Source organism: Procambarus clarkii, chromosome 51, assembly GCF_040958095.1.
Source record: "Procambarus clarkii isolate CNS0578487 chromosome 51, FALCON_Pclarkii_2.0, whole genome shotgun sequence".
Lineage (NCBI taxonomy): Eukaryota > Metazoa > Arthropoda > Malacostraca > Decapoda > Cambaridae > Procambarus > Procambarus clarkii.
Genome location: NC_091200.1, coordinates 13,898,217 through 13,924,608, shown reverse-complemented (window position 1 = coordinate 13,924,608; position 26,392 = coordinate 13,898,217). Strand labels below are relative to the sequence as shown.

At 43.7% G+C, this 26,392-nt stretch overlaps 1 protein-coding gene across 1 annotated transcript in view; it reads left to right on the top strand.

Moving 5' to 3' along the window:
• The window catches only part of LOC123774536 (insulin receptor-related protein), an 879,124-nt gene that overhangs the window by 818,678 nt on the left and 34,054 nt on the right, over positions 1-26,392 (top strand). Inside the window, exon 26 of the mRNA XM_069303789.1 lies at positions 23,741-23,814. Within this exon, the coding sequence (XP_069159890.1) occupies positions 23,741-23,814 (74 nt within the window). The remainder of the gene's footprint in view (positions 1-23,740; positions 23,815-26,392) is intronic.

Below are 26,392 nucleotides of genomic sequence, written 5' to 3'. Positions count from 1 at the left end.
AGACATAATAGCCCTCACAGAAACAAAGATCACGAAAACAATAACAAATGCAGTGTTTCCACAGGACTATTATGTTATGCGGAAAGAGAGGGAAGGAAGAGGTGGGGGTGGTGTAGCTCTGCTGGTAAGAAAAGGCTGGGATTTTGAGGAGATGGATATTCAGGGCTGTGAAGGTTTCAGTGACTACATAGCAGGTACTGTAACAAATGGAGGGAAAAAAATTATAGTCGCAGTCATATATAATCCACCACCAAATGACAGAAGACCTAGACAGGAATATGATAGAAACAACATGGCCACCATTAACATAATAGAAAGAGCAGCTTCTGTTGCTAGCAGGAATGGATCTGGACTACTAATTATGGGAGACTTCAACCATGGGAAGATAGATTGGAAGAACAGAGACCCGCATGGAGGACCAGAAACATGGAGAGCTAAGCTGCTGGACGTGGCAACAAGAAACTTTCTAAGCCAGCATACCAAAGAGCCAACAAGAATGAGAGGAGAAGATGAACCAGCAATGCTTGATTTGATATTTACCCTAAATGAATGGGATATAAGGGAAGTTAAGATGGAAGCGCCCTTGGGAATGAGTGACCACAGTGTATTGAACATTGAGTACCTGGTAGAGCTAGGACTTATCTCCCCCCAAAAAGAACTAGGAATCAAAAGGCTGGCATACCGAAAGGGGAATTATGATCAGATGAGAAGTTTCCTAAGTGAATTACCTTGGGACACAGACCTCAGAGTCAAGTCTGTACAGGGTATGATGGACTATGTTACCCAAAAGTGTCAGGAGGCAGTAAACAGGTTCATCCCGGCCCAAAGGGAAAAATCCGAGAAGCAACAAAAGAATCCATGGTATAATAGGGCATGTATGGAAGCGAAGAAACTGAACAAGAAGGCGTGGAGGAACTTCCGGAATAACAGAACACCAGAAAGCAGGGAGAGATACCAGAGAACCAGGAATGAGTACGTCAGGGTGAGAAGAGAAGCAGAGAAAATTTTTGAAAATGATATAGCAAACAAAGCCAAGACCGAACCAAAGCTACTCCACAGTCACATCAGAAGGAAAACAACAGTGAAAGAACAGGTATTGAAACTTAGAACAGGCGAGGACAGGTATACAGAGAATGACAGAGAGGTGTGTGAGGAACTCAACAAGAGGTTCCAGGAGGTCTTCACAATAGAACAGGGTGAGGTCACTGTGCTAGGAGAAAGGGAGGTAAACCAGGCGGCCTTGGAGGAGTTCGAAATTACGAGAGAGGAGGTCAAGAGACACCTGCTGGATCTGGATGTTAGAAAGGCGGTTGGTCCAGATGGGATCTCACCATGGGTACTGAAAGAGTGTGCAGAGGCACTTTGCTTGCCACTCTCCATAGTGTATAGTAAATCACTAGAGACGGGAGACCTACCAGAAATATGGAAGACGGCGAATGTGGTCCCAATATACAAAAAGGGCGACAGACAAGAGGCACTGAACTACAGGCCAGTGTCCTTGACTTGTATACCATGCAAGGTGATGGAGAAGATCGTGAGAAAAAACCTGGTAACACATCTGGAGAGAAGGGACTTCGTGACAAATCGCCAACATGGATTCAGGGAGGGTAAATCTTGCCTTACAGGCTTGATAGAATTCTACGATCAGGTGACACAGATTAAGCAAGAAAGAGAGGGCTGGGCGGACTGCATTTTCTTGGATTGTCGGAAAGCCTTTGACACAGTACCGCATAAGAGGCTGGTACATAAGCTGGAGAGACAGGCAGGTGTAGCTGGTAAGGTGCTCCAGTGGATAAGGGAGTATCTAAGCAATAGGAAGCAGAGAGTTACGGTGAGGGGTGAGACCTCCGATTGGCGTGAAGTCACCAGTGGAGTCCCACAGGGCTCTGTACTCGGTCCTATCTTGTTTCTGATATATGTAAATGATCTCCCGGAGGGTATCGATTCATTTCTCTCAATGTTTGCGGACGATGCTAAAATTATGAGAAGGATTAAAACAGAAGAGGACTGTTTGAGGCTTCAAGAAGACCTAGACAAGCTGAAGGAATGGTCGAACAAATGGTTGTTAGAGTTTAACCCAACCAAATGTAATGTAATGAAGATAGGTGTAGGGAGCAGGAGGCCAGATACAAGGTATCATCTGGGAGAGGAAATTCTTCAGGAGTCAGAGAAGGAAAAAGACTTGGGGGTTGATATCACGCCAGACCTGTCTCCTGCAGCACATATCAAGCGGATAACATCAGCGGCATATGCCAGGCTGGCCAACATACGAACGGCATTCAGAAACTTGTGTAAAGAATCATTCAGAACTTTGTATACCACATATGTCAGGCCAATCTTGGAGTATGCAGCCCCAGCATGGAGTCCATATCTAGTCAAGGATAAGACTAAACTGGAAAAGGTTCAAAGGTTTGCCACCAGACTAGTACCCGAGCTGAGAGGTATGAGCTACGAGGAGAGACTACGGGAATTAAACCTCACTTCGCTGGAAGACAGAAGAGTTAGGGGGGACATGATCACCACATTCAAGATTCTGAAGGGGATTGATAGGGTAGATAAAGACAGTCTATTTAACACAAGGGGAACACGCACAAGGGGACACAGGTGGAAACTGAGTGCCCAAATGAGCCACAGAGATATTAGAAAGAACTTTTTTAGTGTCAGAGTAGTTGACAAATGGAATGCATTAGGGGGTGATGTGGTGGAGGCTGACTCCATACACAGTTTCAAGTGTAGATATGACAGAGCCCGATAGGCTCAGGAATCTGTACACCTGTTGATTGACGGTTGAGAGGCGGGACCAAAGAGCCAGAGCTCAACCCCCACAAACACAACTAGGTGAGTACAACTAGGTGAGTACACACACACACACACACACACACACACACACACACACACAAACACACACACACACACACACACAACACGAGCAAATATAAAGTTATGGAAATGGGACTAGGAGATAGGAGACCAAAGGGACAGTACACAATGAAGGGGAACAGCCTACCTGTGACGACGCGCGAAAGAGACTTGGGTGTGGACATAACACCTAATCTATCTCCTGAGGCACATATAAATAGGATAACGACAGCAGCGTACTCTACACTGGCAAAAGTTAGAACATCATTCAGAAACCTAGTAAGGAGGCATTTAGGGCGCTTTACACTGCCTACGTGAGGCCAGTCTTAGAGTATGCCGCCTCATCATGGAATCCCCATCTGAAGAAGCATATAATGAAACTGGAAAAGGTTCAGAGGTTTGTAACGAGACTCGTCCCAGAGCTACGAGGGATGGGGTATGAGGAGCGCCTGAGGGAACTGTGCCTTACGACACTAGAAAGAAGAAGGGAGAGGGGGGACATGATAGGAACGTATAAAATACTCAGAGGAATTGACAGAGTGGACATAGACGAAATGTTCACACGGAATAGTAACAGAACGAGAGGACATGGATGGAAGCTTGAAACTCAGATGAGTCACAAAGATGTTAGGAAGTTTTCTTTTAGCGTGAGAGTAGTGGGAAAATGGAATGCACTTCAGGAACAGGTTGTGGAAGCAAATACTATTCATAATTTTAAAACCAGGTATGATAGGGAAATGGGACAGGAGTCATCGCTGTAAACAACCGATGCTCGAAAGGCGGGATCCAAGAGTCAATGCTCGATCCTGCAGACACAACTAGGTGAGTACAACTAGGTGAGTACACACACACACACACACACACACACACACACACACACACACACACACACACACACACACACACACACACACACACACACACACACACACACACACATACACACACACACACACACACACACACACACACACACACACACACACACACACACACACACACACACACACACACACACACACACACACACATACACACACACACGCACACACACACACACACACACACACACACACACACACACACACACACACACACACACACACACACACACACACACACACACACACACACACATATACACACACACAGAGTGCCAGGAATGAATACGTCAGGGTGAGTGGTAGAGAGGCAATATGAAAATGACATAGCGAGCAAGGCAAAGACTCAACCCAAACTGCTGCATAGCCACATCAGGAGGAAAACAACATTGAAGGAACAGGTAATGAAACTGAGGATAGGGGCAGAAAGATTCACTACAAACGACAAGGATGTGTGCGAGGAACTCAATAAGAAATTCCAGGAAGTCTTCACCTCAGAGCAAGGAGAAGTCCCAGAGATAAGGGAGGGAACACCAACCCAGACACCACTAGAGGAGTTTGAGATTACCAGTGGGGGGTTAGGAAGCATCTGATAGATTTGGACGTGACAAAGGCTGTAGGTCCGGATGGTATCTCACCATGGATCCTTAAGGAAGGAGCAGAGGCTGTGTGCCTACCACTCTCCATAGTGTACAACAAGTCACTGGTAACAGGCAAACTGCCAAAAATTTGGAAGACGGCCAATGTAGTCCCAATATACAAGAAGGGTGATAGGCAGGAGGCACTGAACTTCAGGCAAGTGTCCCTAACTTGCATTCCATGCAAGATGATGGAAAGTATTGTGTGAAAAAAGCTAGTGGAACATCTGGAGCAAAAGAACTTTGTAACACAACTTCAACATGGGTTCAGAGATGGCAAATCATACCTAACAGGATTAATTGAGTTCTATGACCAGGCAACAAAAATCAGGCAAGAGAGAGAGGGCTGGGCAGACTACATATTTCTGGACTGCCAGAAAGCTTTTGACACAGTGCCACATAAGAGACTAGTGCACAAACTGGAGATGCAGGCAGGAGTGAAAGGGAAGGTACTCCACTGGATAAGAGAGTACCTAAGCAACAGGACACAGCGAGTCACCGTGAGAGGTGAGGTCTCGGAGTGGAGGGAAGTCACCAATGGAGTCCCACAGGGATCAGTCCTTAGACCTATACTGTTTCTGATATACGTAAATGATCTTCCAGAGAGAATTCACTCGTTCCTCTCGATGTTTGCTGATGACGCGAAAATTATGAGGAGGATCAGGACAGAGGAGGATAGTATGAAGCTACAAGATGACCTAGACAAACTGAAGGAATGGTCCGACAAATGGCTACTAAAGTTTAACCCAAGTAAATGTAAGGTAATGAAACTAGGAGGGGGAACTAGGAGGCCAGTCACTGGATACCGAATGGGATATGAAGTCCTTCACGAAACAGAGAGAAAGATCTGGGAGTTGATATCACGCCAAACCTGTCTCTTGAAGCCCACATCCAAAAAATAACATCAGCGGCCGATGCGAGGCTGGCTAACATCAGAACTGCTTTTAGAAACATGTGTAAGGAATCCTTCAGAACCTTGTATACCACATATGTAAGGCCAATCCTGGAGTATGCAGCCCCAGCATGGAGTCCGTACCTAGTCAAGCACAAGACGAAGCTGGAAAAAGTTCAGAGGTATGCCACTAGGTTAGTTCTAGAACTAAGAGGCATGAGTTATGAGGACAGACTACGTGAACTGCACCTAACATCGCTGGAAGACAGAAGAGCTAGGGGAGACATGATCACCACATACAAAATTCTCAGGGTAATTGACAGGGTGGACAAGGATGGATTATTTAACACTGGTGGCACACGCACAAGGGGACACAGGTGGAAGCTGAGTACCCAAATGAGCCACAGAGACATTAGAAAGAACTTTTTCAGTGTCTTAGTAAATGGAATGCATTAGGAAGTGATGTGGTGGAGGCTGACTCCTTACACAATTTCAAATGTAGATATGACAGAGCCCAGTAGGCTCAGGAATCTGTACATCAGTTGATTGACAGTTGAGAGGCGGGACCAAAGAGCCAGAGCTCAACCCCCGCAAACACAACTAGGTGAGTACAACTAGGTGAGTACACACACACACACACACACGCACACACACAGTTGAGGTCAGACCGCCGCGGAGGTCAGAAGGGTCTGGGAAGCTCTTGCGTAGCTAGTGAATTGGGGGGAATAATCAGTGTATATGCGTATATGAGTGTATATGAGTGATTGAATAACTAGTAAGCTCACTCAAACCACAAGAAAGTGAAGAAAAACAGTACAAACACCACCACTGAAAATAAGTGTCGAGTACATCGTGGTATTGTGAAATTGTGGAGCCGGAGTGACCTCACCAGTAGTGACCTCACCAGCTGTGACGCGGGACGCAGGGAGCTCACATCTTGACCAGCCGCGTGGAGTACTTTCTCGCCTGTTTGTGCTGTAGATTGTGCAAGGTATTGAGGAGCGCCTTTTTGGCTAGGTTGTTACTGCAATGACTAGACCAGGAAGGGGGTCAAGGTCAATCACAAGCAGGGATGAGGAGGAGGACAGATTTATAGACAAATTAATAGGAAAATTTGTAGAGAGAAGGAGCGATTGGATGGACGATCTAATCCAAGGGATTAAAAGTGAGGTATTTCAGCAAATACAGGATGCGGTAGAGAAGCAGAAACAAGAACTTATGCTCTATGTTCAGGAAGAGATTAGGAAGGGAAGAGAGGACTGGGAGAGGGAATGTGCTCGTATCACAAACGAATTAGGAAGGATTAACAGCATGGCTAAGGACAGAGGATTAGTGGGGGATGGGTTAGTGACTGCGGTTGGGATGGAGAATCCCCAGGGGACAGGCTACCAGCATGACAATGAATTACTGAGGAGACGGTCTATTATAATACATGGATTATTCGAATCTGGGGCACCAACAAGACAAGAGAGAATAGAAACGGAAAAATACGAATTGCATGAGATATTGAGGTGTATTGGAGCAGGAATGGCAGAACACGAGGTGGATATCAGCCGCCGGGTTGGACCTTACAATTGTACCAAGAATAGACCTGTTCTGGTGCAATTCTCCAATGAGGAGGCTGTGGAGTACATAATGAGGAACAAGCATTTACTCAGAGGAAGTGAAACCCATTACAATGTGTTTATAGAGAGGTTTATGACGAAAGATGAGCAAATAGCCCACAAGAATAGATGGCAACAACGACACCGAACTAGCCTCTCAGGTAGTCTCACCTCCCAGGTCACATCCCAGGCCACCTCCCAGGTCACCTCCCAGGTCGCATCCTCCCCAACTCAGCCCTCCTATACCTCCCCCCTGCCTCAGCCCCCCAAAACCCCCCTGTCCCTTCCACATTTGCACCTCCCCAACGATTCCCCTGCCCCTGCTACATCACACCTGTCAACGACCCCAGTGGGTCAAGCCATGCCCTCCCCAAACCCACCTTCCCATCTCCCCTCCCCAACTACCCCTTCCTACTCCCCTGCCCCTTCTACCCCATTGACTTCAATTCCATCTACTCCATCCCAGCTTCCACTGCACCCCTCTTCCACTCACCCCCAAACCCCACCCAACCCTCACCCCTCCTATGCACCTCCAGCCCACATTTAACCCCCTCACCTTGTGACCCCCTAACACCTTCCCCCATCTCCCTCTTCCCCTCTTCTACCCCAAAACCCCCACCTACCCCCGATTCCCCCCTAACTAATACACCCTCTCTTCCACTCCCAGCACCCATGCTCCATTCTCATCTCAGCCCTCTGCCCTCAGTATCCCTCTCCCCCCCCCCCAACCTCTCAACCTCTATCTGACTCTCAGTCTCACTCTATTTCTCAACCCCCCTATGCTATTCAGACCCCTAACTTTCAGACCCATTATGCCCTTCCTACCCCCCTAGATGCCCAGACCCCATTCGCCTACCAGGCACTCCCAGGCACCCCCCTAGCACCCCCCCATTCACCCCCAAAGCCCCCACTTGCCCCCCAGACACCCCCCAGTTCCCCCCAGACCCCTGGTGAAAGGGGGAACTCTGACACCCGAGTTTCCAAGAAGAGTCTCAAGGTTTGGTACACCAATGCTGATGGGGTAGCCAATAAAGCAGAAGAGATAAAAGAAAGAGTTAGTGAGGCAGACCCAGACATAGTGGCAATAGTGGAAACTAAAATAAATGGCATGATCTCGGATGCAATCTTTCCAGAGGGGTACCAGGTGATAAGAAAAGAAAGGACACAGAGACAGGGAGGAGGAGTGGCACTACTAATAAAGCGGAAATGGAAGTTTGATGAGCTGGAAAATCCGGGTACCAATGAAAGCACGAGCTTCATACATGAACTCTGACAGTGGATGGGAAGAAGATTGTAATCTTGATACTCTACAATCCCCCACCAAACAGTAGAAGGCCCAGGCAGGAGTACGAGGACAGCAACAAGACATGTATAGATGAACTGCAGAGGGCAGCAACTCTAGCGCATAGAATGAGAGCGAAGCTGCTGGTCATGGGGGACCTAAATCACGGAGAGATAGATTGGGAAACGAGGAATCCCCATGGCGGGGAGGAGACCTGGGGAGCGAAGCTGGTAGACGTTATTGACAGGAATTTCCTAACACAGCATGTGAAAGAAGATACTAGGGAAAGAGGAGGGGATACGCCCAGCCTATTAGATCTCATTTTCACCCAGAATGTAGAAGACATCGAGCAGTTGGAACATGAAATACCACTAGGAGCTAGTGACCATTGTGTCCTAGTTTTTGACTACATGATGGAGCTTAAAATTGTGACCAAAGGACAAGAGGTCAGGGAAAGGAGACTTGATTACAGAAAAGGGGACTACAGAAGGATAAGGGACTACCTGGGAGAAGTGCAGTGGGAGGAAGAACTTAGAGGAAAAACAGTGCAAGGTATGATGAACCAAGTCATATTGAAATGCAAGGAGGCTGAAGAGAGATTTATTCCAACAATAAAGGAAAAAAGCAGGAGGGAATATAATAACCCATGGTTTAATAGACAGTGTCAGGAAGCAAAGGTGAGAAGCAGGAGGGAGTGGAGGAAGTACAGAAGACAAAGGACAGAGGACAACAGGATTAGATGTAACAGAGCTAGGAATGATTACATTAACATAAGACGAGTGTCGGAAAGAAATTATGAGAATGATATTGCAGTCAAAGCGAAAAAGCAACCTAAATTACTACATAGCCATATAAGAAGGAAGATGTCGGTAAATGACCAAGTGACAAGACTGAGGAAAACAGAAGGGGCATATACAGAAAGCGACAAGGAAATCTGCGAGGTACTGAATGCAAAATTCCATGGAGTGTTCACAACCGAGCCTGAGCAGCTCCCATTGTTAGAAGAGATTACCCAAGATGAAAGACTATCAGATATAGAGGTGACAGCAGAGGATGTAATGAAACAGTTGACAACACTGGATGCAAATAAAGCTGTTGGACCAGACAAAGTATCACCGTGGATACTTAAAGAGGCAGCGCAGGCTCTCAGCGTGCCTCTGGCAATGATCTTTAATGAGTCACTTATGTCGGGAGAATTGCCCAGTTGCTGGAAGGAGGCAAATGTCGTACCGATTTTCAAAAAAGGTGATAGGGAGGAGGCACTTAACTACAGACCCGTATCACTGACAAGCATCCCCTGCAAAATACTTGAAAGAATAATTAGGCTAAGACTTGTTGAGCACCTGGAGAGCATTGGGTTTGTAAACAAGCACCAACATGGGTTCTGGACAGGGAAATCATGCCTAACAAACCTTTTAGAATTCTATGATAAAGTAACAAGGATAAGGCAGGACAGAGAAGGCTGGGCAGACTGCATATTTCTTGACTGCCAAAAGGCCTTTGATACAGTACCGCACATGAGACTGCTATACAAACTTGAGAGGCAGGCAGGAGTAAGCGGAAAGGCCCTAGTATGGGTGAAGAACTACCTAACAGGAAGGAGCCAGAGGGTAATGGTAAGGGGCGAGAAGTCGGACTGGCGAACAGTAACAAGTGGAGTACCTCAAGGATCGGTGCTGGGACCAATCCTCTTTCTAATTTACGTAAATGATATGTTTACAGGAGTGGAATCATACATGTCAATGTTTGCGGATGACGCAAAATTAATGAGAAGAGTTGTGACAGACGAGGATTGTAGGATCCTCCAAGAGGACTTAAACAGGTTACAGAAATGGTCAGGGAAATGGCTACTGGAGTTTAACACCAGTAAATGTAAAGTTATGGAAATGGGATCAGGTGACAGGAGACCAAAGGGACAGTACACAATGAAGGGGAACAGCCTACCTGTAACGATTCGAGAAAGAGACCTGGGAGTGGATGTGACACCTAATCTAACTCCTGAGGCACATATAAATAGGATAACGACAGCAGTGTACTCTACACTGGCGAAAATTAGAACTTCATTCAGAAACCTAAATGAGGAGGCTTTTAGGGCGCTTTACACTGCCTACGTGAGACCCGTCTTAGAGTATGCCGCGCCATCATGGAGCCCCCACCTGAAGAAACACATAAAGAAACTGGAGAAGGTTCAGAGGTTTGCGACGAGGCTTGTCCCAGAGTTACGAGGGATGGGATATGAAGAGCGTCTGAAGGAACTGAACCTTACGACACTAGAGAAAAGAAGGGAGAGAGGAGATATGATAGGGACATATATAATACTCAGGGGAATTGACAAAGTGGAAATAGATGAAATGTTCACACGTAATAATAACAGAACGAGGGGACATGGGTGGAAACTGGAAACTCAGATGAGTCACAGAGATGTTAGGAAGTTTTCTTTTAGCGTGAGAGTAGTGGAAAAATGGAATGCACTTGGGGAACAGGTTGTGGAAGCAAATACTATTCATACTTTTAAAACTAGGTATGATAGGGAAATGGGACAGGAGTCATTGCTGTAAACAACCGATAGCTGGAAAGGCGGGATCCAAGAGTCAATGCTCGATCCTGCAAGCACAAATAGGGTGAGTACAAATAGGTGAGCACACACACACACACACACACACACACACACACAGAAGGCAGATACGCAGGAGACCAGATACGAGGCTTCATTTGGGAGATGAAATCCTTCAAAAATCCGGGAGAGATTCTTCAAGAATCTGGGAGAAAGACCTGTGAATTGGTATCACGCCAGACCTGTCCTCTGAAGCCCACATCAGCGGCATATGCTTGGCTGGCCAACATAAGAACAGCCTTTAGATACTTATGCAAACAAATATTTAAAACGTTGTATACCACATATATCAGTCCAGTCCTAGAGTATGCAGCTCCAGTGTGGAGTCCGTATCTCGTCAAGCTCAAGACCAAATTGGAGAATACTGAAAGGTATGCCACCAGACAGGTACCTGAGCTGAGGGTATGAGCTATAAGGAGAGACTACGGAAACTAAATCTCTCGTTGCTGGAAGAAAGAAGAGTTAGGGGGAGACATGATCATCACATACAAGACTCTCAGATAAATTGTTTGGGCAGATAAAAATTATTTAACACAGGAGGTACACTCACAAGAAGACACAAGTGGAAACTGAGTACCCAAATGAGCCATAGAGACATAGAAAGCACTTTTCTTAAGTGTCTGTGTTAACAAATGGAATGCATTTTGCAGTGATGTGGTGGAGGCTGACTTCATACACATTTTGAAATACAGATATGATAGAGCCTAATAGACTCAGGAATCTGTACACCAGTTGATTGACAGTTGAGAGGCGGGACCGTTTAACCGAGGATCAACCCCCGCAAGTACAATTAGATAAGTACACACACACGCATAGACACGCGACTCCTATACAAACTAGAAAAACAGGCTGCGGGTGTATCGGGAAAGGCACTAAAGTGGGTGAAGTACCTTACAGGAAGTAGTCAAAGAGTCACAGTAAGAGGAGAGCTGTGAGAAGGGAGAGAGGTAACGAGTGGAGTGCCTCAAGGGTCGGCAGTGAAGCCCATCCTTTTCCAAATATATGTAAACGATCTAACAGAGGAAGTAAGCTCATAAGAATCCAGGTATGATGATGATTCTAAGCTAATGAGGCGAGTCAGACCTGAGGAAGACTGCTTTGCATTACAAAATGATTTAGACAATTTCCAGAAATGGTTTGAGAAATGGCTACTTGACTTTAGCCCTGACTAATGCAAAGTTATGAGGATAGAAGTTGGAGCAAGAAGACCTCGAACACAGGACAGGATGAAAGGAAGGCAACTTCCAACTTCTAAAAAAAGAGTAAAACATAAATGTGAACAAAACAGGAGATCTAACACCAGAGGCACACACCAACATGATAACGAAAGCAGCATTCGCCATACTGGCAAACGTCCGGTTATCCTTCAAGAACTTCGACAAAGATGCCTTTCCTTGTGAGACCTATAATTGAGTATGCTGCCCAAGCGTGGAACCCCTACCTAAAGAAGCACAAAACAAAGTCAAAATAAGCAAGGAAGAGACACAAGGAGAGGGAAGGGACTGGGGTAAACCACAAGCTCAGTAACTTCAGACAGCAGTGGGGAACTCTCCACTGACATGATGACAAACCCAAAGAGAAATGGAATTGAAGACTAGACAACCCACCGTCCCAACTATTAAAAATTTTCCTACCCTAAACACCACCCTCAGATCCCATTCCATAGAGACCCCTCTTCACCCCATTCCTTCCCTTTCCCACTATCTCCTGTCCCTCCCACTGTTCTTTTACCTAATGCCCTCTCTGCACCTCTATCCCAGGCCATCCCTGCCCACCCATCCTAGACTTTCCCTGCCCTCCAGAGTAACCTTCTACACCAGTGGAACTGACACCAAGTATGAAACTGTACAGAAAAAAGTTAACTACAGAGTTAAATACTCAGAGATACATGGAATTACAAATAATACCAGTGAAATTGGGGAAAGTGCACAAGAAGATACCCCCAGATGCAATAGCCCTCACTGAAATGAAATTGTCAGATGTCATATCTGATGTGATAGTTCTCCAAAAACTACACTGTAATAAAGAGAGGGAAACAAAGGGAGATGGAAGAGTGCCCCCCCCCCCCCCCCGCCACTGATAAAAAGAGTGGAGTTTCAAAGAGACAGATATACCAGGCTGTGAATGGTTCATAGAATGGGGAGCCGGTTGGCCGAGCGGACAGCACGCTGGACATGTGATCCTGTGGTCCTGGGTTCGATCCCAGGCGCCGGCGAGAAACAATGGGCAGAGTTTCTTTCATCCTATGCCCCTGTTACCTAGCAGTAAAATAGGTACCTGGGTGTTAGTCAGCTGTCACGGGCTGCTTCCTGGGGGTGGAGGCCTGGTCGAGGACCGGGCCGCGGGGACACTAAAAAGCCCCAAAATCATCTCAAGATAACCTCAAGATAGACTACATAACAGGTATCATAACAATAGGAAGACCAAAAAGAGTAGTACCAGTATTTTATCACTCTCCATTAAATGACAGAAGACTAGAGAGGAGTATGAAAGAAATAGCATGGCTGTTACTACTATAATAGAAAGGGCAGCCTCTGTTGCCCATAGGAATTGATCCCGTCTTCTAATTTTGGAAAAACTTCAACCAAAGAATGATAGATTTGGAGAACAATGAACAGTAGGGAAAGAGGGATACCCAGTTGTTTAACAGAGTTAAACTACTGGGCGTGGCAACAAGAAACTTTGTTAAGCCAACGTGTCAGAGGACCCACAAGAATAAGACGTAAATGATGAACCAGTTAGACCAGCTATTCACTCTTAAAGAGTGAATACCAGGTCAAGGGATATAAATGTGGAAGCCACGTGGGGAATGAGTAATCAGAGTGTATTGATGTTTGCGTATTTGATGGAAATTGGGATAACTTACACAAGGAAAGAACCAGAAAACAACAGGTTTTCTGTTACAAATACCGAAAGGGAAATTACAAGGAGATAAGAAATTTCCTAATAGAAATACCATTGGTAACAGAGCCGCAACAGCTCCTTCAACATATCCTCACCGCTCAGTCAAATTTGTTCTGTATTGAGTCTTGGAGCTTATCTCGGGGTTCACGTTGAAATTCAGCCCATCCTCCTGTTCAGGTAACACTTGTAGTAACGATGAGGACCAACGTACGTACATTGACGTAAAAGGCAATTAGAAAGTACAAATCGGCACTATTGAATTTGGACAAACCGAAAAAGTTCTTTGGACTGATTTTATTTATTTACTTATATATATATATATATATATATATATATATATATATATATATATATATATATATATATATATATATATATATATATATATATATATATATATATATATATATACACATATATGACTGAAAACTCACACCCCAGAAGTGACTCGAACCCATACTCCCAGGAGGAACGCAACTGGTAACTACAGGACGCCTTAATCCACTTGACCATCACGACCGAACAAAAAGGAAGTGATAGCCGAAGCTATTTGAACCACTTCCCCGCCGGCACTCGGATGGTAATCTTGGGCGGGGAAGTATGGGTATATAGTCCTGGGGACCATTCAGGAATGTTCGCATTTGTGTTCCTCACGTGTGCCCCAAAGAATGAGGTGATTTGATAAAATGCAATGCCCAAGATTACCATCCGAGTGCCGGCGAGGAAGTGGTTCAAATAGCTTCGGATGTTTAAGCTCTATTCAGTTAAAGTTGTGTGTGTGTGTGTAAACTAAAGTCTTGGAAAATGTAATAAGTGTTACGAAACGCGCTCAAGTGTCGCGTCAGACTAGAAATAAAAATGAATTTTGGAGAATTGTTTGTTGAATTACCATCAACAGTGAAAAGAAACGTAAGAAAGATCGAGAAAATTCGTGTTAGAATTATTAATCTTACTTTTTCGGTCATATTAAATAATATATATATATATATATATATATATATATATATATATATATATATATATATATATATATATATATATATATATATATATATATATATATATATATATATATATATATATATATATATATATATATATATATATATATATATATATATATATATATGTCGTACCTAGTAGCCAGAACGCACTTCTCAGCCTACTATGCAAGGCCCGATTTGCCTAATAAGCCAAGTTTTCATGAAGTAATGTTTTTTCGACTACCTAACCTACCTAACCTAACCTAACCTAACTTTTTCGGCTACCTAACCTAACCTAACCTATAAAGATAGGTTAGGTTAGGTTAGGTAGGGTTGGTTAGGTTCGGTCATATATCTACGTTAATTTTAACTCCAATAAAAAAAATTGACCTCGTACATAATGAAATGGGTAGCTTTATCATTTCATAAGAAAAAAAATAGAGAAAATATATTAATTCAGGAAAACCTGGCTTATTAGGCAAATCGGGCCTTGCATAGTAGGCTGAGAAGTGCATTCTGGCTACTAGGTACGACATATATATACATATATATATATATATATATATATATATATATATATATATATATATATATATATATATATATATATATATATATATATATATATATATATATATATATATATTGTGACGGTAAAGCGTTGGTGTTCGGCTGTTTCAAAAGCTGGGGGTGTCGTGACGCTGAACCCCGGTTCATTCCGAACACAGCGATTACACAACACATAACACCTTGCCTCAGCACCCGTTACTACCACCGTGTACTCCTACACACACCAGACCCTTGAGGCGTACCACTAGGTTTGTACTGGAACACAATGAATGAACATACGGAAGGTATTTAAAGGCCGTCGGATTTTGTCATTTAATTACAAAGAATAGACTCTGACAAATAATACTATATTAATTAACATACTCTATTAGGTCAATACACTTCCAATACCCCTAGACCACTTGACCTCCGCGATCACCACCCACACTCGTAACTTCCGCCTAAGTCCCTAATACGGAATGATTACTACAACGCTCCACACCCGGTTAGTCTTACATTCAATACTCACATACTGCAGACTTAACTTGGTCACTAAGATCACAACAGGCTCTCGCATAGCTGTCTGCTACACTTCGCTGCTGCCACAACCGGGGATCCAAAAGGACTTGCTCGTTCAACTTCCACAATCAGACTGCCTCCAGTCAGCCATCTCCCTTAACCATTTCACCCCACCTCTCAAGGAAGGTATAATCCGATTAACCTTATCCCTAGAGAGGTAATCTTGTTCCTAGATGCCTGACGAAGAATAATTCCTCTTTCCAGGAATTAATCATTTGGCTAAACAGCTTCGGTCTTAATCCATTGACCTTTCTTAGATATGTGATCCATAGTCTGTCTACTTACATGAACTTCCAATCATCATTCGTTAAGTGTTGTAGTAATGATCCTCTAGCTAATAATTCCTACTAACTTGTGGATTACAACACCACTCCCCTCCTTAAACACGCATATGTCCCCATATGCATCATTGCAATGGTTCCATTAGTGTAAGGACCTGGAGGATGCACCCACCATATGTGTACAACTAAAAAATCATCCAATAAGTTCATCATACACACGATGAACTAAATTAAAATTTTCCCCGACATGACTCACAACACTTCTCCAACATATACATTATATTCACATCATAGCACAGGTAAAATAGTATGTAATAATTTTTCCCATCTCCAACAATGCACATATACCTAAACTGCTGACATATAATTACATACAAACATAACCATAAAATTACATGGACCAGAATGCTGGCACTTAAACAGAAATGACACTAGTCATTAATATATACACAACACATATATATCTAAGGTTCTTCATCCTTAGTAATTATAATTTAACATCTTGCCCTGTACTGTTGACATAAGGGCTTACAATGATCACACAATGTTCCACTGGCCTCCTCCACAATTGGCAGCCTCACTTCTCTTGTCTTTGTGTCCCATGGTTGCTAGGTCATAGATCCTCCATGACCCAGACAAAACCCAGGCTGTCCAGCCTGGTGAATGTTGTTAATGTCCCATCGTTGCTCTGAGGTAACGTGATCCTGGCCTCCAGAGCAAAGGAGATTCCTACCCCAGGGTCATGTTCCCTTGGGTCTGTGCTGACGTCTCGTTCCAGGGCACCAATCCCAGAACGCTGTAGATACCTCACAGCTCTCTGGTCTAGGCCCATCCGCCCAGAGTGTGTCCACCTGTATTCACACCTTCCCGACCGCTGTACCTGCAAAATATTCCCTCGGAGCCCCCTGGCTCAATCCCATTATCACGTAACCCCCTCGGCTCCTTACTCTCTCCCCGTATATAGCCTGAGCGCAGCTGCAAAACCATTGCAGCTGGCCCTTATCCCTGCTTTGATGTCAGGGGGCGAATTTCGCCTATAACGTCACGTTGGCTTCACTTCCTCCCCCTTTTTTTTTTCTCTAGAATTACTGAGTGTAGCCTCATAGCTTCCCTTCTACTCTACCTGAAGCTCTGTGACATGATCCCGGGGGACCTTCTCAAGCCTAACACTCAGTAATGGTGCCGATGAGGTAATATACAGTATATACATACACATACATTATCACAATAAATACCTCATTAAAATAATTTCACACTTATGTCAATAAAACATCATACTGCCACTGGCTCGCCTCTAGCGAGATTCCTGTAACAACTTAATAAGAAATTAGTATATCTACTTCGCTCGTCCACTGCAACCACCAACACCTGAAATTTTGAAATTCTACATTGTAATCTTATCCCTAAGACTTACCCACTCCGACACAATTAATGAAAATTTTAATGAGAATAATGAATTTTTATTAGTCTTTTATGAGTGTTGCTTGATATATCGACTTGGCTCGCCTAGTGCAGCCACCAACTCGGCAATTATCCACATTTCATCTTATCCATAAGACTTACCCACTCCGACACACCATTACCTCTGGTCATCCCAACCACTGATGACCTCAATATAACGCCACACATCCCCACAACCACTTCCTGCGTCCTAACGCACCGACCTTGCTACGCCAATACTCACCTTACCGACCACTACCTGGCGCCCCTGCGCCACCATATACTCCACAACACCACACTCCATACCAGGCGTCCAAACGCCACTACACTACACCACCCAATGGCGTCCCCAACGCCCTCAACACAACACCCGGCGTCCCCAACGCCCTCAACACAACACACGGCGTCCCCAACGCCCTCAACACAACACACGGCGTCCCCAACGCCCTTAACACAACACACGGCGTCCCCAACGCCCTCAACACAACACACGGCGTCCCCAACGCCCTCAACAGAACACACGGCGTCCCCAACGCCCTCAACACAACACACGGCGTCCCCAACGCCCTCAACACAACACACGGCGTCCCCAACGCCATCAACACAACACACGGCGTCCCCAACGCCCTTAACACAACACACGGCGTCCCCAACGCCCTCAACACAACACACGGCGTCCCCAACGCCCTCAACACAACACACGGCGTCCCCAACGCCCCCAACACAACACACGGCGTCCCCAACGCCCTCAACACAACACACGGCGTCCCCAACGCCCTCAACACAACACACGGCGTCCCCAACGCCCTTAACACAACACACGGCGTTCCCAACGCCCTCAACACAACACCCGGCGTCCCCAACGCCCTCAACACAACACACGGCGTCCCCAACGCCCTCACTCTGACTTACTGACATGGCTGCAATAATCTCCTCCACAGGGTGCGCCCACGCTACCTGTGCATGCTTACTCAAGGTGACTGGCCACCGAGAGGGATTAAAAACCCTCAACCGAATTACCCCTTCATTTATGTCTTCAATAGTCTCCATTATCACCAACCCTGCTGGATTATCTAATGGCTCAATTTGCACAACGTCTACTCCCTTGGCTTTACATGCCATTTTAATCACTAAGGATGCTTCTCCCGGAATGGTGACATCCTTGGGTACCGTGACTGCCCACTGTATATTCTGGTCCCCAGCCGAGTTACCACAGTTACCCCTCACTACTGCTACTCCTTCTCTACTCCTCACCTTGTTAACGTCTACCGCTTGACCCCCACATACCAATTTATTCCCCCTTGCGCTGAACGCTATGGTACATGAGTATTTTTCGAGGAAATCAATTCCCAGGATAATGTTGGTATGTTTCAGCCCTATATCCTGTATTACTACAAAACTATGTTTAAACCATCTATCTTCTAGCTGGAAATCCACAGTTGTCTCACCCAACACCCGCAACGCATTATCCCCCACCGCCGTTAATCTCCTGTTGTTAGGTATCAGCCTGACGTCTGATCCTAACACGCTACGACTCATGATGGACACGGAAGCACCGGTGTCCACCAAGGCTGTATAGATAGTGCCCTTTAACCGTAAATGCACCTTTATGGGATGACCCGACCCGACGGTACACAACCACTGTCCGCCACCACCTACTGTACACACTGGGTAATTAGGCGGAACAAAAAGCTTACACTGCCAGGCCAAGTGACCACCGTCACCACACAGCTTACACACTTTTGTCTGCTTAGGTCGGTCTGGCTCGTGTTTACCTGCAGTGTACCCCGTTCCCCGGGGATACCCTCTACCGGTACCCTGGTTCTGGTGGTACATTCCTGTTGCTCCCTGAGCAGGCGAGTATCGTGGTGGAGCAGGAGTGAACCTGCCTCCACGTGCCCCTTGATTATAGCCTCCTCGCTGCCCACGAGTACCCTGATGGGGTCCCCACGACACCCCACTCGTATTGTGTCCCTGGAACACCCTTGGCTCCCAGCCCTTATTATTGTTACGTCGAGGAGCACCTCGCCCCTTGCCCTTGGAATGTGTGACCCCCGCCGCGGGTCCATCCTCCACTGGCTGAGCTACTGGGGCCCAGAGCTGAGCCTGTCTCTCTTGCGTGTCTGCTAGATTTGCCTGTTCCTTAGGGGACACTTCCTTGAAAATGTCATCCTCTGTCAGTTTATGTGTCGGGCTATTCTCCGCCCAAAACACTGCATGTTTCACCGCTTCCTTAAAAGACTTAGCTTCCCTGCAGTGTAACGCACTTTCCCGCGGTAATGCACCGAAAAAAACACTCCGTTGCATAGAATCTCTTACTACCCCCGTGAACTGCGTTTCCGTCCGCTCAATCACATCACCCAAGAGTCTTATTCTATGGCCAAACGCCCTTAATTGTTCCCCTGGTTCTCGTTTAAGTGCAGCTAACTGAGCCTTTAGTTCTACTGCATCGTGCTGCACATCGTAATGATCTATCAGTTCCTGCTTAAACTCGCTATAACTATTTATTTCTCTAATTTCCGCAGAGTTGAGCAGGGTCTTTGCTTCCCCTTTCACCTTGGAATATGCCAATGCAATCTTTGCCTGATCCGACCATGACCCCACACTAGTCGCCTTCTCTAGAGCAAAGAAAAATGTTCTAATATCCGTCAGTAACTGACCTTTCGAATCCCGTTTGGCGCCCCAAAACGTGGGTATGTCTCCATATACCTTAGGTCCTGCATTAGTCGTCTCATGCGTGCTCAACACATTTTTCAACCACTGTGCAACCTGCCCAATTGTCTCTGACGCTGCCGCCTGCGCCGTAAGCAACGCCGCCGTGTTATCACCACTCTCACCCTGACCGACATTACTCGTGGCCTGGCCACTGGCGCCCCTATTACTACCCGTACCCGTCATGGCTACTCGCCCCTTATGTGCTCGTGTATGAACCAGCTTGACGCTTTACCGTACAGTAACCTTACTTGGCCTTATTCCCTTAATCTCACTAGAATCACTTATAATTTTAAGCCTCCATTAACAACGTCACTTATCAGTTATCCACACTACTGTTTCCACCCCTTAGGGGACCTTTCCCTGCCGCACAACGTGGCCACTCCACTTGGCCACACACCTTGGCCCCACACCCCACTATGGCCACTCACTGGCCCACACACCTTCCCTTCCTCACTCCAATATCCACCGTTCTGAACACAACCCGACGTCTACCAATTCCCGAACATTCCCTCACCAACTAAACCAGTAACACACTTCCTTCATCTCTCAAAGTGTTCCAAACCTGTTTGCGCTGCCACCAAATATGTCGTGACGCTGAACCCCGGTTCATTCCGAACACAGCGATTACACAACACATAACACCTTGCCTCAGCACCCGTTACTACCACCGTGTACTCCTACACACACCAGACCCTTGAGGCGTACCACTAGGTTTGTACTGGAACACAATGAATGAACATACGGAAGGTATTTAAAGGCCGTCGGATTTTGTCATTTAATTACAAAGAATAGACTCTGACAAATAATACTATATTAATTAACATACTCTATTAGGTCAATACACTTCCAATACCCCTAGACCACTTGACCTCCGCGATCACCACCCACACTCGTAACTTCCGCCTAAGTCCCTAATACGGAATGATTACTACAACGCTCCACACCCGGTTAGTCTTACATTCAATACTCACATACTGCAGACTTAACTTGGTCACTAAGATCACAACAGGCTCTCGCATAGCTGTCTGCTACACTTCGCTGCTGCCACAACCGGGGATCCAAAAGGACTTGCTCGTTCAACTTCCACAATCAGACTGCCTCCAGTCAGCCATCTCCCTCAACCATTTCACCCCACCTCTCAAGGAAGGTATAATCCGATTAACCTTATCCCTAGAGAGGTAATCTTGTTCCTAGAAGCCTGACGAAGAATAATTCCTCTTTCCAGGAATTAATCATTTGGCTAAACAGCTTCGGTCTTAATCCATTGACCTTTCTTAGATATGTGATCCATAGTCTGTCTACTTACATGAACTTCCAATCATCATTCGTTAAGTGTTGTAGTAATGATCCTCTAGCTAATAATTCCTACTAACTTGTGGATTACAACAGGGGCAGGGCCTCGTCACATCACAAAAAAAAAAGAGAAAAGTTTGTCCTTTCGTCTGTGGTAAGGTAATGGGAAGACACACAAAACACAAGTATATAAACAATGAAATTTTAATTACTCTAGAAAACAAGACATGAATAAAGGCAATCTCATAAAATTCAACACTGGTCAACAAACAAAATAACATGAATAATCACTGGCAATGAAAGTTACTCTAAGACAAGTAAGTTATAATGATAGCAATATAAATAAAATAATGGGTGCTGGAATACTGGCTTCAAGCTGCCACCTCCCTTAGTACATGAAAGCCAAGGCTTAGTCTACCAGCGAGAGATGTCAACTCCAAGGAGCACAAAGATATTCTGACGAGTCTGGCGTGCTGCTGCCCAGACGTCGACTCGCGGTGGTGGTGGTGAGTGCAGGTGCGACGAGACACCAGCCAATCAGCAACAGGCAGGCAGATGATGAGCAGTTTGCTGGTTACGGCGGACTGTGGCCAGGTGTTGGGGTGTGCAGGGTACGATTTGCTTCCTGGGCAAAACGTTTGGCGATACTGGTGGACGTATCTTCTATATAGTATCTTGTATGTACGACGTAATGATGTAGGGAAGAGCAGGCTCAATCTCTCTTGAAAGAGATTATCGTCACAAAATATATATATATATATATATATATATATATATATATATATATATATATATATATATATATATATATATATATATGTTGTACCTAGCAGCCAGAACGCACTTTTTGGCCTACTATGCAAGATCAAATTTGCCTAATAAGCCAAGTTTTCCTGAATTAATATATTTTCTCTATTTTTTTTCTTATGAAATGATAAAGCTACCCATTTCCATATGTATGAGGTCAATTTGTTTTTATTGGAATTAAAATTAACGTAGATATATGACCGAACCTAACCAAACCTACCTAACCTAACCTAACCTGTCTTTATAGGTTAGGTTAGGTTAGGTAGCCGAAAAAGTTAGCTTAGGTAAAGTTAGGTAGGTTAGGTAGTCGAAAAACAATTAATTCATGAAAACTTAGCTTATTAGGCAAATCGGGCCTTGCATAATAGGCTGAGAAGTGCGTTCTGGCTACTAGGTACGACATATATATATATATATATATATATATATATATATATATATATATATATATATATTTACAAGAAGGTACAAAGGGTTTATGAGAGTACATAGCATTGATGTTTTTACATTCTTGTAAAGACACTGAAACGCATAGCTTTTCGGGAAGGTCCTGAATCTGATACTTTTAAGCAGATAATTTGTAGCAACATTTGAAGAATATTAACAGGTACATTGTACCATAATTTGAGATTATTAATAGGTACATTGTAGCAAAATTTGCGTTCAACATAACAACCATGATGTAAGATGATAGCAGTGATTACACTGGTGAAATTGCATGGCTTATACACATATATTGGGGAGTGTGTAGCACAAGCTACAGTGCGAGTGTGAAGCACAGGGCTGGAAACTATGAGGAATAAATTGGGTACTTTTTTATGTTACTTTTGAATAAGGGGGGGGGGACAGCTTTTTAATTCGTCAGGGAAGTGAGTTCCATAGACTAGGTCCCATTATTTGCATATAGTGTTTACACAGATTTTCCGGTGTTCTATTACATCTGTCAAGAAAGGGGTTCAGATCAGGATTTGCATTTAGGAACAAGGTTTTGTACATGTAAATGGCACAAGAGAATGTGAGGAGTAAGTTTATGATTAGCATGTTTAGGGATTTAAACAGGGGGCTGAGTGTTGTCTGAATGTTGCAAAGAACATTGCATTACAACATTGTCTGAATGTTGCAAAGAAAACTTAACCTAATCTAACCTAACTTTTCTAGGCCTAATACAAGCTATCTGAGGCCTAAGTGCATATATGTGCTATACTAGGCCTAGGAATATTGAAGTTTGGTTTTTAGCTTTATTTTTGTCGGACTCTATAAAGTGAATGATACAAAAGTCTATTATGTATTTGTCCGTTACGTCTATGTATGTACGATGATCCACATAGCTACAAAAAGTACTATTTAAACAGGAGGATGAGTTCTTGAAATTGTTTATATTATAATGAGTTGATGAAAGGTGTTTGTGTTCTCCGGCAGCACACACCGGCAGAGTACCAGCAGCGCTTTGAAGGGCTCTCCTTCTACCACAGCCGCTACAACCACTACTCCAGGTGAGGTATAGGTGTAGATGGCTGTTCTCTAGGTCAGGTTTTTCACTCCTTCCTTCATATTCATTTGTAAACATTCACTGTATCAGTGTACCAGCATTCACTGGATCGCCTTGTCAAAAACCTTCACAGTATACTCCTAATATATATATATATATATATATATATATATATATATATATATATATATATATATATATATATATATATATATATATATACACATATATATATATATATATATATATATATATATATATATATATATATATATATATACACATATATATATATATATATATATATATATATATATATATATATATATATATATATATATATATATATATATATATATATGTCGTACCTAGTAGCCAGAATGCACTTCTCAGCCTACTATGCAAGGCCCGATTTGCCTAATAAGCCAAGTTTTCATGAACTAATTGTTTTTCGACTACCTAACCTAACCTAACTTTTTCGTCTACCTAACCTAACCTAACCTAACCTATAAAGATAGGTTAGGTTAGGTTAGGTAGGGTTGGTTAGGTTCGGTCATATATCTACGTTAATTTTAACTCCAATAAAAAAAATTGACCTTATACATAATGAAATGGGTAGCTTTATCATTTCATAAGAAAAAAATTTGAGAAAATATATTAATTCTTGAAAACTTGGCTTATTAGGCAAATCGAGCCTTGCATAGTAGGCTGAGAAGTGTGTTCTGGCTACTAGGTACGACATATATATATATATATATATATATATATATATATATATATATATATATATATATATATATATATATATATATATATATATATATATATATATATATATATATATATATATAGACATATGTTATACCTAGTAGCCAGAACGTCGTACTTGGCCTACTATGCAAGGCCCGATTTGTATAATAAGCCAAGTTTTCCTGAATTTATATATTTTTCAAAAAAAATTTATGAAATGATAAATCTCTCCATTTCATTAGGTATAAGTTAATTTGTTTAAATTTGTGTTAAAACTAACGTAAATATATGACCGAACGTAAACAACCCTACCTAACCTAACCTCTCATAACCTAACCTAAACTAACACAACTAAGTCAATAAATTATGGTCTTAATATAAAATAATAATAATAATTTAAATAAACTATTTGGGAAAAAATTATTGGAAATAAAGAAAATTACTCCGTCTGTTAGGCAAATCTGGCCTTGCATAGTAGGCCGAGAAGTGTGTTCTTGCTACTAGGTACGACATATGTATATATATATAGCAAATAAAGCAATAGCAATAGAGCAAATATATATATAGCAATATAGCAAAAAAATACATATATAGCAATAGAGCAAATTAAGGTTGTTTTGCCTGACATTCATACAACCAACCCTGAGGACAGCACACTCCTAGGTGCTCCACTTGGAAGGAATGCCATCGACGGGGTCCTTGGTAAGAAGATCACTGACCTGAAGAGGATGAACGAGAGGATTGAAGACATCGATGCTCATGATGCACTTTACCTCATCACCAGATGCTTGTCCCTCCCCAGGCTGACCTACTTTCTAAGATGTTCGCCATCTTTCAACAATATTAAATTAGAAGAGTACGACAGCTTGCTGAAATCAACACTAGAAAAAGCCCTCAAACTTTCCCTCAGCGACTTACAGTGGAAACAGGCCTCCCTTCCTGTCAGACTCGGGGGCCTTGGAGTGCGCACAGCAACACAAATTGCTGTACCAGCGTTCCTGTCCTCTTCAGTGGGGTCTGACAACTTGGTGAAGGAAATCCTACCTGAGCACCTAGTTCAACAGGCAGGGGTACATGATCCCAGCTTCACAGACTGCACAACCAAATGGGTCTCTCTCGCAGGACCAGCACCCCAACCACCACCTTCTGAAGCCCATAAGCAATCCAGCTGGGATCGCCCCATTGCCGACCAAGAAGCTGCGACTTTGCTAGAAGCTGCGACAACACCACATGACACTGCCCGACTTAGAGCTGTAGCAGCTCCCCATGCAGGTGATTTCCTATTAGCAACCCAAATGTCAGCAACCGGCACCCGTCTCACACCGCAGGCCCTCCGAATTGCCGTGGCTCTCCGCCTCGCTGCCCCAATCCACACCGAATACAGGTGTATTTGCAGCGAGGCAGAGGCCAACATATATATATATATATATATATATATATATATATATATATATATATATATATATATATATATATATATATATATATATATATATATATATATGTCGTACCTAATAGCCAGAACGAACTTCTCAGCCTACTATTCAAGGCCCGATTTGCCTAATAAGCCAAGTTTTCATGAATTAATGTTTTTTCGTCTACCTAACCTACCTAACCTAACCTAACCTAGCTTTTTTTGGCTACCTAACCTAACCTTACCTATAAATATAGGTTAGGTTAGGTTAGGTAGGGTTGGTTAGGTTCGGTCATATATCTACGTTAATTTTAACTCCAATAAAAAAAAATTGACCTCATACATAGAGAAAAGGGTTGCTTTATCATTTCATAAGAAAAAAATTATAGTAAATATATTAATTCAGGAAAACTTGGCT